Here is a 14,844-nt window from a genome sequence, read left to right on the forward strand (position 1 = left end):
TCGACAAAAACTATTACCTTACTAGAATCCTGTACCCAAGTAGTGTGTTTCGGTTACCTAAATATCTGCATATATGTGTGTTATGCCTTCATTGTGAGATATAGTCAATTTCTACCGTTTTATAAAGGATGATCGATATCCCTTCATCCACTGTACACCATATATGTGTTGTGGCGTTGCCACTCGTTGAGTCTCCCACGGTGTTCAGGGACTGGACTGTGAGATATATGAGCGCATTGATCGCCTTGAACATGACATGACGTGAATGAACTAGTCAACTGAAATGTTGAAACAAGAACAAGAACAATCATCTCTGGTTCATCTCAACATCCATTCGATCTTATTATCCTATTTTGAGATCCCTGATAATCATCACATCTACCAAGCTAAGAGAAACCCTGCGTGCGGCTCATAAAGTATATATACCCTCTCAGTAACCTACATCTCAAGCAAACTTTCATCCACTCAACTGCTTCAGCAATCAACAATTCCTTACATTCCTCCTTATCCTACTATCACATTCAAGATGGACGACGAAATGGATGATTATTCCTCTACTGGATCGGTCGGATCTTCATATTACTCCTACTCGTATTATAATCGATCATCTACACCTTCCACTCCCGTACGTCCGCCGCCGATTACGAAGTACGATATCAAGTTTGTTGAAGGTACTGGATCGAGTAGAGGGAAATGCATGTCAGTATCACTCTCCTTACTCTTTTGTCGAATTCAATCGTAAGGTATCGGTGAAACTGACGTGGTTCTGGTGGGGATACGGTAGCGATCTAGCATTCATCTTAGATTGTACAGGATCGATGCAGAAGTACATTAACTCTGTCAGAGATCATATAACCGGTATATGCGATATGATAAGAGGTGAAGAAGGTTTGAATGGTCCAGATGACCTTCAAGTTGCTGTGAGTCAGCTGCGTAAAGCATTTCCTTGCATTGCTTTGGATGTTTCAGCTGATAGCATTGTTGGATGGGTGAGGTTGTGAATTATCGGGATCATCCACCACAAGATTCCACTTATGTGTACAAGTTCCACCCTTTCACTTCTGATATACCTAAAGTACAGGAATACCTAAAAGGTCTTACAGGTAAGACGATTCCGCCTTCCTATCGTCCTGGGGTTCGGCTGACACGATTGACATGGGTAGCTTCGGGAGGAGGGGATGGACCGGAAGCTGTGACTGCAGGTATGGCAGCTACCTTGACTGAATTGGAATGGAGAAGAGAAGCGGCGAAGATGGTTGTGCTCATTGCGGATGCTCCTCCTCATGGTGAGCTATCTTAGCATGTCCTCATATTGAATGACCGCTAATCTGGTTTTTCAATAGGTATCGGCGAAGGTGGTGATCGTAAGTCCAGTGTGGTATATCAGAATAGGATAGAAAGCTGATATCCTTACAGAGATAAAGGGTGGAGATCCTGATGGTGAGTCAGCTTCATGCAAGTCGCAGTCGATCAATCAGTAGCTGATTCACCGTTCCATCAGGTCATGATCCCCTCGTTATTGCTCGTACGATGGCTCAAAATGGTATCACCTTTGTGAGTGTGCTGTGTCATCCACCTCATTCGCCTTGCTGATAAGATTTAATAGTTCATGGTAGCTTGTGAAGATACTCTCTCCGGATACAGTGTAAGCTTTTATGCTTGTTGTCTCCGCAATTCCCAAAGGTGACAATTAAACTAGCATGCCGTCGATTTCTTCCAAGCTATATGCAACATGACCTCCGGAGTGATGCTCCCTCTCACCACTGCGGATCTGCTGGCTACTACCATTGTCGGGAGTGTGTTGGAGAATATGGATATGGAGAGGCTGATAGCTGGTAAGCTTTTTCACAACGGTTTCATGCGCATGGTAGCTTATTTACATTCACATCACAGAAATCGGTGTTGAAGTCGCTCAGAGGATTAGACAGAAAGGAGAAACAATGGAATCGGTGGAGGAAGTCGCACAGTGAGTTGTTATCCCTATCCATACTATACAATGGGCCTAATCAACTGACATAATCCCATGTGTCCGCAGGGAACTACATGAACGTCTGCTATTGCGAAACGAGCAGACCAAACAGGTTCATCTACCGGAAGTTTACGCTGTCCACGAGAACGCCAAGAAGAATGTCTCGACTTGGATGAACGCGCAGTACATTGGTGATGCCGTACCGAACATCCTGCATGTAAGTGTCTACTTTTAGCAATATTTGATCGACGACTCCACGTTATTTGACGTGCGTCTTTGCTGATGTATATTTGGCGATGTAGGTACCTGGAAAACGGTTAACAGAGAAATTCCGACGTCAAAATTATTCAGCAGGATTCGGCTATGTTCCCGGAGGAAGACTTCCGCCACGTAAAGTATCTGCACCTATTTCATCCACAACCAGTAGTACTATCATATCCCCTGAGGTACCCCCTACACCATCATCACCTCCGACTGCAGGTTCCGCTGCCAGTCCACCTCGAAGGATCGTCAGTGATTTCAAGCCTTTCGGAGCTACTTCGCCTGATAAGTCGGCAGGAGGATTGTCGGTCTTTGGCGCACCGATGTTACCTACTGGACCAGGTGGAGGGATGTTCGGAAGTGCCGGGAAGACACCTTTGGTTAATGGTGGAATGAGAGGGAGCTCGATGGATGATGATGACGAAGATGACGAGGATGATGAGAGTGGGACGAGATTAAAGAAGGATAATATATCACTTGATCAGGTGCGTTATCGTGATCTCCTACTCATAGATACAAATACTTTTTGATCTCTTCAAGTGATCGATCAAACTAGCCAACGTGATCGAGGAGAGATAGGGTAGAATTGAATGCTGACCTTTGGGTGATGGATTCGTAGGCAAGAAGAATAGCTACTCAAGCTGTATTCCGGGCTGGTCGATTTTGAGATATCATATGACAGACCAACGACTCAAGGGATTGTATTGTGTATAAGATAGTAAATGTGAGGATAGACTGAATACGAAACGAATTCATATGACGATTTCTCATTGCTTTTCTTTTACCTTATTCTTCATCCATCAAGCATGAATTTCTTTTTTCACAATTTCTGATTGGTCTGGTCTCTTCCCAAATTACCAGTGTTCGCAAATTGCTGCTCAAACATTGAGATGAGCAAAAATAACCGTATGTTACGATATTACTTTAATGCAAGCTAATTGTTACAAACTTGCATACAGAGCATTATTCAAAGAGACGGATTCTCTTCTGGTGAATTCGTATGTGATGAACAGAGGATCTCTAACCTGTCTACTTCCTTGCGTATGTAACCTATATCAAACCAGATCAGCTCGATTCTAAATTTTCAATCAAATGTAGTAGTAAGATTGCCTGACTCACCTTCATCTTAGTCTCACCATCAATCTTGAAGTTATGCAATGCATCTTTAGCGACTGTCGCCGCATTCTCGTCTGCGAACTCGACGAAGGCAATATCCTTCTTGGCTGGGATGGTACGGATTTCAACCAATCCAGCGTGTCTGTAACATACCCCGAAATAAAGGTCAAGTCAGCGTGAAGTCGTCTTAGAGCGGGATTGACATTTTGACGTACACTTCGAAGACTTCTCTGAGATCGTCCGCCGTAGTTCCCTCAGGGAGGTTCTGGATGAACAATACGCTATTGGGTGGTAGGTATTCATCAGGCATTTGGAGACGCTGTTTCTTAGCTGGTGCAGCACCGGTTTCCTCTATAATATCAATAAGACAATCAATGTCAGCTTGAGCTTCAAGTGGTATGCTTATGAAGTAGAGAAAACCGTATTGGACAAAATGGTGACTTGTATATGGTAGGTAAAGGCGAAGGCGAACGTACCAGCTTTGAGTTTGGCTTGAGCTTTCTGTCGTAGTGGATTATCACGTCTCCTCTTTTCTACAACACGATAACAATAACAAGAGTATATCATCAGCTGAAGGAACTCCTTTCGGGGGACAGAGAAGGGAGACAGCTCACTCTTCTCTTCTAACCTCTTAGCCTTGTGTTCATCAAACTTCTCATCACCTTCTAATCTCTTGACTATACTATCTGATCGTCCACGGGCAAATGATATTTGCTATATACATACAAATCGTCAGTTCAGCCTCTGCGATGGTGTTACACACGTAAGGTGCCTTTATTCTATCTTCTGTGCTTGACGAGATCCATTCCAAATGTATGAAGTGTATGAGAACCAACTTACAATGGGTTTACCGTACAATGGAAATTCCGATACGTCCTTCCTCGCTTCATTTGCAGATTGGACATCTGGGAAACTTATGAATGCCTGACCTCTCATTCGGACGTTACGGTGAGCTATGACGGGTTGGAGTGGGCGGTAGGGCTTGAAGAGGGAATAGAGGGTTTCGGTTATGACTGTTTGGGAATGAAAATGAACATGATATTTAGTATAAGTAGACATGTAAAAGTATCCTCAAGGAAGAGAAGGATGGATATAAGGCTGACGAAGGTATATGAATGGAAGATGGCATATGAGGTCGCCAGTCATCCGCAATTGTACATATGTGAACGTGGGACATGAAACATGAGTGAAGGAAACAGACACATCGACTCACCTGGTATCCTAACTTTCTCATTCAGATTCTGCAAATACAGCGTCTCACACGCATCCTCAGGTATTTTTTCTCCTTCGTCCTCTTTCTCTTTCTCTTCCTGCTGGTCTTTACCTTTCGGCGTCATATCCACATCTCCATCTTGTTGCTGCTGGTCTTGAGGCGTTTCGGAAGGGATTTCGGATTGAGGTTGATCGGTCTCGATAGGTTGTGGGGGGGCTACTTCGGCCATTTTGGAGATGTTCTCGAATCGAGTGAGTGCAAGAGAGGGTCAGTCAGTCGCTAAGGGAGAGGAGTAGGAGAAGTTCGGGAGAAACAGCGGTATAAAGTATTGCTATGGTCAGATATGCTTTGGTAATGCTCTGTCACTTCGAGATGTATAAAGCTATCCTCCCAGATGCAAGCAAGGACCAGAAAGCGAGTCACTCGAATATTTCCTGATCCCATTTATTCCCATTTTATCCCAACTGCAATATAGTCACCCACAATCGGCATCCGGTCATAACCGGTGAGCCCAGTCAACCATCCAACATCAAGCAACAAATCATTTCCAGTCTGTTGCATGAGCGATCTCCATGAAGACCCTATTGATATAAATTCCATCTCCTCAGCCCTATCTTCGAGAGAACGCATCCTCAGCAATCATGGCCTCTTCAAACCCCCCTTTTCCATTGATCAAATCAGACAGAATCGATTCATCTATGGTATCGAAGAGGCATAGGTTGAATAATGATGCTGAGAGGATAGGAGTCTGTATGTCGGATATGGGTGTGTATCAGGTCTCTATGTAACGAAATTGAACATACTCTGACTTCCTTCTTGTTCCTTGGAACGATGTTGAATGTCGTAGCGGGTATGAAAGGTCTGGGTGTACATAAGGTGCGCATACCACCCAACGGAGAATCAACCGTGAGTCTTTACGTCCTTTTCAAACCCATTCCTTTATCTCTCATAACATCACGGTACTGTGATTGGTGAGAGGATGTTATTAATAAAGAATTGAATTATAGGAAATCCACTATCACCTCCAGGATTCCGAATGGCTCTACGTTCTATCCGGTACAGGTGTACTTCTACTCCAAGATGCAAGTGAATCTTTCGATACCTCCGACGATCCAAAGAATGGTCGAATAGTAGGACGAGTCACATCTCAATCTGGAGAAGCCAGTAGCAGCAATGTGAAGGAGCATGAGATTGCATCAGGGGATTTTATGGGATTCCAAGGCGGGGTGCTAGCTTCCAAATTTGCGCATTCGCTCAGAGCTGGACCGGACGGACTGGAGTATCTCATGGGAGGAACGAGGGAGAGGATCGATGTGTGTTGTTATCCCAGGTGAGTGATAGCGGCCGTGACACATCCAATTTCATGTTAAAGAAATCGAATGGTATGGCTGATAATTACCTTTCGTACCTGGTAGACTGGGGATCAGGGATGTTTTTGAGAAGACTTTGTAAATGAACAACACAGTCTGTATCTTGAAATGCATGCAGCGGTATGGAGCATCTATGTGGAGTGGGACCTCACTTGTATTACCATGCATTACAGTATATCTTATACTCATAGCAGTACTCTAGGATGTAATGTATCTGACCGTCACCTTTCACTTGGTTGGCTCATACCCCCTCGTGGTCCCGTTATTCAGGATGTTTATCTAATCTAGCGTAATTCAAGCACACGCTAAATCAGCGGATCCGATCACCCGCCCGCATCACCGAAGATAAGGTACGAGTACAGCATGGAGTACAGGTGTAGTTGAGTCAACCACAGTCCATACCCCGTGTCACAGATAGAAGATATATAATACATGCATAGGTTAGAAAGAATCAGCTTCATCCCCTCACCTATTCATCTATCGAGATCATCATTGATAAACTCTTATACTCGCATTCACCATGTCCAATTCATTCTTCAATAGTTCCTTTCCCAGCCATCCTCACCCTGTACTCAAAGCTGATGATATCGACAAAAGCATGTTTCCCATGCCTCATTGGAGGAACCCCAATGCTCTTAGAAAGACCACTTGTCTATCCGATAAAGGTATGTCCCGCCCTGCACTATCAGGATGTACACTGTGCATCGTCCTGACTTATGGTGGTACCGATGAAATAGTCGGAATGGCAAACACAGGTGTAGCCGTCCATAAATCATCAATAGGTCCAGGTATGGAATCTACCGTAAGTGTAAACTCGCACACACCTTTAGTAGAATAGGTTCGTCGTTGGACCAACCCGTTGTAATATGATTTAGGCAATTCACTATCACCTTTCTAACACGGAATGGATATACATCCTCTCCGGTTCAGCCATCCTCCAACTGGTCGACGCTTCTCTTCCAATCCTCAATCCTTTCCAGCCCGCTTCTTCAGGTCCAGAGGACGGAGAGGGTGAGAAGAAAGAACATAAAGTTGAAGAAGTAGCTGTCTCCCAGGGCGACTTTATCGGTTTTCCTGGAGGGGTAGGCGCGTCAAGATACGCTCATGGACTGAGAGCAGGGGAGGAGGGGTGCGAATATCTGGTGGGTGGGGATAGAGGTGGATCGGGTGTGACGCATTATCCTTTGTAAGTGATCCATGCAAATTGAAAAAGATTTACTGTGTCGTCGTTCGTCAGCTGATTGTACGATAATGGATGGCAGAGCAAATGCCTCGGATATTTGGGAAAGAAGTAAAGATGGGAAATTCACTGTTGCTTCTGCTCCCAATGGCTCTCAATAACCTGTAGACTCCTATGATCAATCGGGTCAATAGCATAAAGCAGAGGAGTAAACTATTTTGGAATGATACTCATTATGCAGTGAATCAGCACTACCATGGCTATATGATGTACGGTAATCGGTTCTTGAGAAGCTTCACTGATTGAGTCGTCTCCTGTTGGGAAATACTAATCGTCAAATCCCCAACGTCATCAAACTCCGCCAGTTGCCTCGTCAAAGGATCTTGCTGTCTGAGTTTGATCCGATCGATTTTAAACTCTCGACTCTCTATATATATGCATGTGCCCTTCCACTGAGATATGTTCTAGTTGATTAGCTCATCAGTCAATTCAAACTCCAAATACCATCAGTATGAGCGAAGATACAACGATAGATTGGCGATGGCAGGATGCCGTTCATGGTCAGTATTTGCTCTTTATGACATACTTACTGTGTTAGTGCTGATTATTGTACGTCAATGTCCCCGAACAGATCGGTTTTCTGGGGAATATGAGGATATTATCACTGATACCGCATATTCAGATGCTCTAATACCAGATAATTCTCAATTGACGGTATCCAGCCGAAATCAAACTACACGTACAGACATCCCTTTATGGGAAATACCAGAACTTACCGAAACGCTGGATCAATTGGCCAAAAAGGTTTTTGAAGATTCTAACAAAACGGTCGAATTTATCCCTCCTCCAAGTTGGACCATGCGAACATCCCCATCCAGGGAAAAATGTAGGTTCAAAACTCGTAGATCCGATCGAACAGGATATCTCTACCATACGACTTCATAGGAGACTCTCCAGATACATGGAGATGATTGCATAGAGTTGATGAATTCCTACAGACCTACCTTCAATTCAAGTCATCTACGAGCTATGATCAGATCCTTGCCTGACGAGTGGGTGGTAGAAAGTTATCTAGCTAAAGAAAGACATTTACCAATTAGAGATGCTTCAAATAAGATTTTGTCGGTCTTTGAAAGGAGTTTACTCTGGTCTGTACACTGGCATGCGCATCAGCTAAATATGGAAAAACCAACCGGGACTTTAAACTCGACTGAGTCTAAGAAAAGGATCGATAAGTCTTTGTTGATTGGGACCGCTGGTAAATTTATGGATAAGTGGAAAGGGACTGTCATAGATGAAAAAGTACTTACTATTGCTTCTTGTTGATCTTGTACGATGTATGGTATATCAAAAAAACCTCGGTCATACGGTAATGTCAATTCCCCTGGGGTATGCGTATCTGTCTGGGAAGTCGGACGTTTAGAGATCCTTTGTTGAGGGAAGCGTGAATTGTAAAGTATACTGCAGTCTAACTTTCTCCTCTTATGTTAGAAACCCCTCAGGACTTGTTCGAAGCGATCTGTGTGTGGCTGTGTCATTCCGATCCAAACGCCTTCGTGAGCACTGGGGGGCGTTCCCATGGAAGGCCTTCTCACATTGGTGTCTTTGTACATGCCGCTGTATTAGGGAGAACGAACAAGATCAATACTATTGTATATCAATTGGTGGTATAGAGCCATTCTGTGCTTGAGCGGATATATGTGCCGACATTTGTATCTATACATACAGTATATGAATTCTTTCAGGTACAATCATCGATATGAATAGGTCAACCAAGTACGCATATATCCTTCCCAAACGGGAAGAAGCGTCTTCAAGTCAAGTGAATGGAGAAGATACCGAGTGTAAGTGAATACCGTACGATTTACGCAACAGTATAAAGCCTTCGGATGTTGATGTGAGAATTGCTTGTTCTCTTTTCATATAGCTTCGCCCCTCTGTCCGTCTCACGGACCCCAATCCGAGTCACAATCTGAATCGTTACTTACTGAGATGTCCGACGTTGGTCTAGAGGAGTACGAATATCAATATGCGTATCAACCACCTGATGCAGGACTCAACTCGTTTCTTGTCTCTTCGCCTTCTTCACTCGAAGCTGAGTGCTGGGATTGGGATGAATTAGGTAAATCACTGAACCCCTATAGTGATGCTATGAACCCGTCAACCAGTTCTCAGAGTGATCTTGTGCTTCATCCGAGATTTCTACCTTCGACTATCACCCTACCGGATTTGGAGTTAGAAAAGTCGTCAGTATCTGGATTGTTCAGAGATGAGCTATACAATCTCAACGACAACGATGAGGATGAGTTTCCGAATGGTACGTCACCAGATTCTGTTCCTCCAGAGGATGTATTTCAAACACCTCATCTAAGTGGAATGAGCGTCTCCAATGGATTTCAATCGTTATACGATCCAACACCTTCCAGTCCAAGTAATCTCGAGATATACAAATTCGATCAAGTCGGACGACGACTCCGAAATGACCGTCTCAACCCAAATTTGAATAGAGAGTTGAAATGTTATATACAAGCCCCTTCTTGGGCTGCTGAACCTACCGGCGGAGGAGGTATGACTCGATATATGGCATCAAATTCAAAGACTTATGATTCGTCTAAACCAATTGCTACTTTTGACAACCAGTCCACGAATGGACAAGGGGAGATAAGTGTATCGAGTACAAACGGGTTAGGATGGTTGAATAGCCATAAAACGTATTACACCATTAATCTAAGTAAACAATTCGCTTTGAAGAAATACCGTTCAGTCTCAGGCTCAACAGAGAAGACAAGGATGGATAGATCATCAACTCTCGCTCCGGTGATTACTACCGCTCTTTCATGGTCTCTCACTAGGTTCTTACAAGTTCATTGTCCGCCATTTGGAGAGGATGAACAGTGGACAGGTGAGAGGCTGGATGATCAGATTGATAGTGTTCGACCGATACTTTATCTCGGTACGGCGAGGATATTGGAAGCTTGGAATGAAGTTAGGATAAATGACGAGGAATTGATCGTTTCTAAAATTGATGGGAAGAACGTCGATGCTAGTAGGAGAGTAGCGAGAGGAAAGGCTGAGGGAAGGTATGTACCTACTAAGAGATCGATATTGTATGAGGATGATCAGAAAGCGAAAAAAGGGGAGGAGCAGGGGAAGGGGAAGGATGAAATGGAAGTGAGTTGATTAAAGTGCATGCAGATATTACGGCTGTGGAAATGAAAACAAATTAGCAAATGTCGGTTCTGCTTCCGAAAGTGACACACACTCAAAGAGATGTCTAGAAGAGATCCGAGCTCACACTTGTGCTACGGATAGATATATGACCGCAACATTATTTGTCTCCCTTCAAGCCATCCAATACACTATTCGGTCTCGTCCTGTCACTGTCCAGTTTGTCCCTTCTCAGCTTCTATCCTTTTCATCTTCCTCTCCACCACACTCCTTATAGGACATGCCGTACTTTTACTCTCATCATCGTTCGTAGTCTCGTACATCTTCTGACAACATCTGTATAACGCTTCGACATAGGATGAACAGGCTGATTCGTTATAGTTGTTCTTAGTCAGACATGACTGGATCGCACATGCTATTCATTGGAATGTTCAGCATTTTAAGGACCAGGCACACTAGGCTGAAGCGTACTGACCTTCCTCTTGACAGTCTTGAGGGGCTGGCATGGTTATTGAGGGTTGTAGAAGATGTATGGAACAATCGTTGTTGATACCTGTTGCTGACTTGCATTCTGCAGCTAGATGGACGTCATGGCTCGTTGTTCGGAGGACTTCATTCCACTTTCCCACGATGGCACACCCTCCTTGTAGATCTACCAGTGACCTTTTCGTCGTGAGTGGAATCCGTCTCTCTGCCTGGTATCAAAATGCATCCACCAGATCCACATGAGTAGCATACAGGGAGCTCGAGAAGGATACATGGTAATTGCATATGACATAAATATCGTTCGTGTAAAGTCATAAAAATCGTTATCAAAAATCGTTACTTCTTCTGATCTTATCCATCCCACCCCATCCCATTGGAATCTTGATTCTCCTATCATCTACTTCTTCCCTTTTCTACTACGCTCATACTCTTCTTCTATACATTTCCTAGTATAACATACCATCACCAACCTTTTCTGATCTTGCCTTCCATCAGCTTGTGAAGCAGGAGGTACGACATAATGATGTAGGAGATTACCCAACGGTACCACCAGTACATTTCCCGTACTTATCTCTACATCCAGGTGCAACTGCGGGAACCTGAGCGTGCTGTTCGGTCCATTCAATTGAACGATAATCGAAGGTAAATTATCGCTATGAGTCTCTTCAATATGTGGATAGGTCATATGTGGATAGGTCGGGATGAGATTTTCGATTAAACCTATATTGATCGTTGTAGCTAATCCACCGTATTTTAGTTTAGCCGTATTGTTGCTCATTCCATTATTGTTATTTTTATAGATGGTTAGGTGTTTCTGCATTTGCGTAAAAGCAAAGTGATTTATAGTTTGACATCTATTCACCGATTTCGGTTCGAGCGACAATGAGTTGGGTTTTCACTCTAGTCAGGACCATTCGGATATATCCATAATTCAATTTCGTCATTGGACATTCAACATTCTGAATTATATCTTCGATACTATTATATCCTATCGGACCGATATTGTATCCTTTGATTTTGTGATTGGACAGATAACCAAATTCGAATCCACCTCTGGTCAATACTTCTCGATACTTGTTGTTATCCGTATGTGTATTTCCACTTATACTTGTGTGGTCACCCTGACATCCATTTCCTATCTTACTTAAAGAACATAAGATCCCTTTCAATTCTTCTGACTTTATCAACCCTATCAACCTGATCGCATGATAGTTGAATCCTAATCCTGGTCTATCACATCTTACACCGACATTGGTTTGATGATCGACAATCAGTATTCTCCTAGGTATTTTCAGGTTTAGTAGGTCGACGGTAAGACAAGTTATGAGGTAGATGATATTCTCGGTACATTTGGAATTTAACAATTTCTCACTCGTAGGGTCATTCGGATCGTCCCTTTTGAGTAGATTGAAGAAATATCGTAGATTTATAGGTACCTCTTCTGGTTCGGTAACGCGGCTGGTATCGATTGAATGAACGAGATCCATCACTTTTCGGACGAATAGTCCATCTTGCAGTAAGAACTGGTCCCGAGCAGCTCGTTTTTGCTTCTTCGTCAAAGCTGCTGGATCTGGCCGCTCGCCTCGTCGAGGACCAGTCTGTATAGGGGGTGGTAGAGAGTTCATAGGGTTGGACATGAGTCTGGGTTCTTAGAGGGAGGGGGTTGGTCGGATGGGAGTGTGTGATTGGAGTATGCCATGATGCCTGATCCCGTCCGGTCAGGTGTATTGTCGGGATGATCAATTATGTAGTAACATCCTGAGGGCAAGGATCGTCATGTGTGACTTGCCGACATGTGTGGGTATATATACGTTACGAGTATGGTGCGATGTGAAAGCAAGCGCTTCAGCATTGATCACTGGTTCTTGGGAACATGTACGAACATTCCCTCCCGTTTAGTTTCCCACGGCTGTCATGTTCATGTCCATGTCCATGTCCGGTGTGATCGGTCTAATCCGTTGCAGCTCTGACGTGATTCACCACTGACGAAATCACCATAAACACTCTCCATTTTCCATCCAATCTCTAAGCTCTATCCTTCTCAGACACCATATAGTTCACCAGAACAACCAGTCACGATGTCCGATATTTACTCCTACACCGTGAGTCCCAGCCTAGCCTGAAACACCCCCTCTCCTTCAAACCCGTCCATCTCGTTGATGAGGTCGGCAATATTCAGGTCGAACTCCCCAAATCATCAATCGCCTTGTCCGATCTCAAGGATAAGACTTTGTTGTTTGTCAACGTAGCGAGCAAGTGTGGTGCGTTTCATTTTACTACCTCTTGGCGTATAGCTCTCCATGATGTTGATGTATATCCTGTATATAGGTCTTACTCCTCAATACAAAGATCTTCAAGCTCTCCATGAGAAGTACGGTGATAAAGGATTAGTCATCATCGGATTCCCATGTAATCAGGTAAGTAGAAATACATGCCTCGCTCTGTTTTCTGAATCTTTCATAAACGGCCATCTAGTCATCACAAATCATATGGCTGACTCTACATGCAATAGTTCAAAGCTCAAGAACCAGGAACCGATGATGAGGTCTTACAATTCTGTCAATTGAATTACGGTGTAACTTTCCCAATTGCTAAAAAGGTCAGTCACGTCCTTGTCTCGTTGAAGTAGATATATCAGCTGACATATCGATCACCTATTTGATACATCCAGGCCGACGTTAACGGACCTGAGACTCAACCAATCTGGAAATACTTGAAAGAAAACTCTCAACCCCCTGTGGAGAACATTGATTGGGTGAGTGCTTCCCTCACTCACATCACATTGATGATGCTGTTCGGAGTGCTGACGATATTGTATTCAGAACTTCTCCAAGTTCCTCGTCAAGGATGGAAAGATCACTTGGTTCCCTGCTAGAAGTAGCAAAGTTGTGAGTTTCAACGAGCTCCACCCGATCTTCTTCTTCAGTCAAGCAGCCCAACTGATCGTATGTACTTTCAACTTCCAGGCCGACGTCGAAGCAGCTTTATAAAAATCGAATGAGAGCACCGCTAAGTAGAAGAAAATATGTTACAACGGATGCATAGAATATCTGCCAGGAATCGCAATGAATAACAAGCTTCCAATATCACATCACATCTAAAAGAACTCCTATCCTTCCATTTTACTTACGGTCGGCGCCCTGTCTTAAGCCTTTCTTCTCTTGCTAGTACTCAGCCCTTGCCTGATCCGATCTGCCTGATTTGAATCCTTTGGATGATGATGTAAACTCCTACCATTGACCGCAAACTGCCAACCTGCCCAAGCGTACAGAACTTTCTCAGTCAGGCTTCTCATCCCTTCTTCACTTCTCTGATCTTTCAATTGTGATTTTGTCCATTGGGGCTGTTGATCCTGTTCAGTCAAGCTGTGAAAAAGGAAATCACCAACTTGTAAGAGACCTCTATGAATTGTTCCAACAACGTCTCTACCCCTTTGTATCATGGTCGTTTTCCCTGGTTTGATTTTGAAGATGTCTTCAAACACCATTCATCAACTAGGTCATGCAAACTACCTTTTTTAGGTTCGTACGTAATAAGCCAGTCTAACGCTTCTGATCTGTTGATGATCAGATTTCCTGAGTCTGAAAGTTCACAAACTGTATCTTCGTCTTTCGTGGCGAATTTACTGTAGGCGAACCGTCCTCCAGCTGTACGGGCGCAAATGGGAGCCCATCCAGGGGGGTGGAATGAGCTCGTTGGTGGTTGACTTACAACTGTCTCGAAGGGCTTCGGCAAATGCAGACAATGACATTCCAGTCTTATACACCGTATCATGTTGAGATTCTTGAAAGACCCCTGAGCTCGCAGCGCCCTGGGACGAGTCAGCATCCTGTTGGGTCAGGGATGATACTTGATAGTTACGCTCATTGTCACCTTCCAAAATGATAGGATCATCCTCCTCGCCTGCAAAAGGCTCAAAGCTACGCTTGCTACTTACCACAGCCTGCATTGAGGGTTTACAGTCAACCTTTCTTCATTCGATATCTACGATGCAAGGGTTTAGAAAGACAACCCTTCATTTCGATATGTCTTTGCCTTATGGCTGTTGTAAAACTGTGGGATATATGATGTAGACCATGGA

General features: G+C 43.8%; 12 protein-coding genes across 12 annotated transcripts; 7 read left to right on the forward strand and 5 right to left on the reverse strand.

The window, feature by feature from the left end:
- Nucleotides 1-526: 526 nt before the first annotated feature.
- Nucleotides 527-2,897, forward strand: V865_003262 (uncharacterized protein; the record flags this gene model as incomplete). Its single annotated transcript, XM_066227059.1, has 13 exons — nt 527-699; nt 785-920; nt 995-1,103; nt 1,164-1,286; nt 1,344-1,364; nt 1,417-1,440; nt 1,502-1,554; nt 1,607-1,645; nt 1,700-1,835; nt 1,894-1,966; nt 2,036-2,186; nt 2,272-2,715; nt 2,850-2,897. 13 exons carry the CDS (start codon nt 527-529, stop codon nt 2,895-2,897), a joined length of 1,530 nt encoding a protein of 509 aa, XP_066083156.1.
- Nucleotides 2,898-3,259: 362 nt separating this feature from the next.
- On the reverse strand, nt 3,260-4,788 carry V865_003263 (uncharacterized protein; the record flags this gene model as incomplete). Its single annotated transcript, XM_066227060.1, has 7 exons — nt 3,260-3,280; nt 3,350-3,488; nt 3,562-3,697; nt 3,823-3,879; nt 3,961-4,060; nt 4,187-4,359; nt 4,560-4,788. The coding sequence occupies 7 exons, from the start codon at nt 4,786-4,788 to the stop codon at nt 3,260-3,262; spliced, it is 855 nt and encodes a 284-aa protein (XP_066083157.1).
- Nucleotides 4,789-5,200: 412 nt separating this feature from the next.
- On the forward strand, nt 5,201-6,011 carry V865_003264 (uncharacterized protein; the record flags this gene model as incomplete). Its single annotated transcript, XM_066227061.1, has 4 exons — nt 5,201-5,324; nt 5,407-5,465; nt 5,567-5,889; nt 5,975-6,011. The coding sequence occupies 4 exons, from the start codon at nt 5,201-5,203 to the stop codon at nt 6,009-6,011; spliced, it is 543 nt and encodes a 180-aa protein (XP_066083158.1).
- A 438-nt stretch (nt 6,012-6,449) lies between these two features.
- On the forward strand, nt 6,450-7,270 carry V865_003265 (uncharacterized protein; the record flags this gene model as incomplete). Its single annotated transcript, XM_066227062.1, has 6 exons — nt 6,450-6,594; nt 6,667-6,731; nt 6,805-6,940; nt 6,985-7,011; nt 7,088-7,115; nt 7,192-7,270. 6 exons carry the CDS (start codon nt 6,450-6,452, stop codon nt 7,268-7,270), a joined length of 480 nt encoding a protein of 159 aa, XP_066083159.1.
- Nucleotides 7,271-7,620: 350 nt separating this feature from the next.
- On the forward strand, nt 7,621-8,054 carry V865_003266 (uncharacterized protein; the record flags this gene model as incomplete). Its single annotated transcript, XM_066227063.1, has 2 exons — nt 7,621-7,669; nt 7,741-8,054. The coding sequence occupies 2 exons, from the start codon at nt 7,621-7,623 to the stop codon at nt 8,052-8,054; spliced, it is 363 nt and encodes a 120-aa protein (XP_066083160.1).
- An 84-nt stretch (nt 8,055-8,138) lies between these two features.
- On the forward strand, nt 8,139-8,435 carry V865_003267 (uncharacterized protein; the record flags this gene model as incomplete). The annotated part of the gene is made up of 1 exon (XM_066227064.1): nt 8,139-8,435. The coding sequence occupies one exon, from the start codon at nt 8,139-8,141 to the stop codon at nt 8,433-8,435; it is 297 nt and encodes a 98-aa protein (XP_066083161.1).
- Nucleotides 8,436-8,868: 433 nt separating this feature from the next.
- On the forward strand, nt 8,869-10,289 carry V865_003268 (uncharacterized protein; the record flags this gene model as incomplete). Its single annotated transcript, XM_066227065.1, has 2 exons — nt 8,869-8,953; nt 9,037-10,289. The coding sequence occupies 2 exons, from the start codon at nt 8,869-8,871 to the stop codon at nt 10,287-10,289; spliced, it is 1,338 nt and encodes a 445-aa protein (XP_066083162.1).
- A 197-nt stretch (nt 10,290-10,486) lies between these two features.
- On the reverse strand, nt 10,487-10,783 carry V865_003269 (uncharacterized protein; the record flags this gene model as incomplete). Its single annotated transcript, XM_066227066.1, has 2 exons — nt 10,487-10,692; nt 10,753-10,783. The coding sequence occupies 2 exons, from the start codon at nt 10,781-10,783 to the stop codon at nt 10,487-10,489; spliced, it is 237 nt and encodes a 78-aa protein (XP_066083163.1).
- A 377-nt stretch (nt 10,784-11,160) lies between these two features.
- Nucleotides 11,161-11,541, reverse strand: V865_003270 (uncharacterized protein; the record flags this gene model as incomplete). Its single annotated transcript, XM_066227067.1, has 1 exon — nt 11,161-11,541. The coding sequence occupies one exon, from the start codon at nt 11,539-11,541 to the stop codon at nt 11,161-11,163; it is 381 nt and encodes a 126-aa protein (XP_066083164.1).
- Nucleotides 11,542-11,617: 76 nt separating this feature from the next.
- On the reverse strand, nt 11,618-12,462 carry V865_003271 (uncharacterized protein; the record flags this gene model as incomplete). The annotated part of the gene is made up of 2 exons (XM_066227068.1): nt 11,618-12,333; nt 12,399-12,462. 2 exons carry the CDS (start codon nt 12,460-12,462, stop codon nt 11,618-11,620), a joined length of 780 nt encoding a protein of 259 aa, XP_066083165.1.
- Nucleotides 12,463-12,841: 379 nt separating this feature from the next.
- On the forward strand, nt 12,842-13,753 carry V865_003272 (uncharacterized protein; the record flags this gene model as incomplete). The annotated part of the gene is made up of 7 exons (XM_066227069.1): nt 12,842-12,865; nt 12,943-13,024; nt 13,092-13,180; nt 13,276-13,362; nt 13,435-13,518; nt 13,586-13,651; nt 13,730-13,753. 7 exons carry the CDS (start codon nt 12,842-12,844, stop codon nt 13,751-13,753), a joined length of 456 nt encoding a protein of 151 aa, XP_066083166.1.
- A 448-nt stretch (nt 13,754-14,201) lies between these two features.
- V865_003273 (uncharacterized protein) lies at nt 14,202-14,712 on the reverse strand (the record flags this gene model as incomplete). The annotated part of the gene is made up of 2 exons (XM_066227070.1): nt 14,202-14,410; nt 14,475-14,712. 2 exons carry the CDS (start codon nt 14,710-14,712, stop codon nt 14,202-14,204), a joined length of 447 nt encoding a protein of 148 aa, XP_066083167.1.
- Between the last annotated feature and the right edge of the window lie 132 nt (nt 14,713-14,844).

This window comes from Kwoniella europaea, chromosome 1 (assembly GCF_036810445.1).
Source record: "Kwoniella europaea PYCC6329 chromosome 1, complete sequence".
In the NCBI taxonomy this organism is placed as follows: Eukaryota; Fungi; Basidiomycota; class Tremellomycetes; order Tremellales; family Cryptococcaceae; genus Kwoniella; species Kwoniella europaea.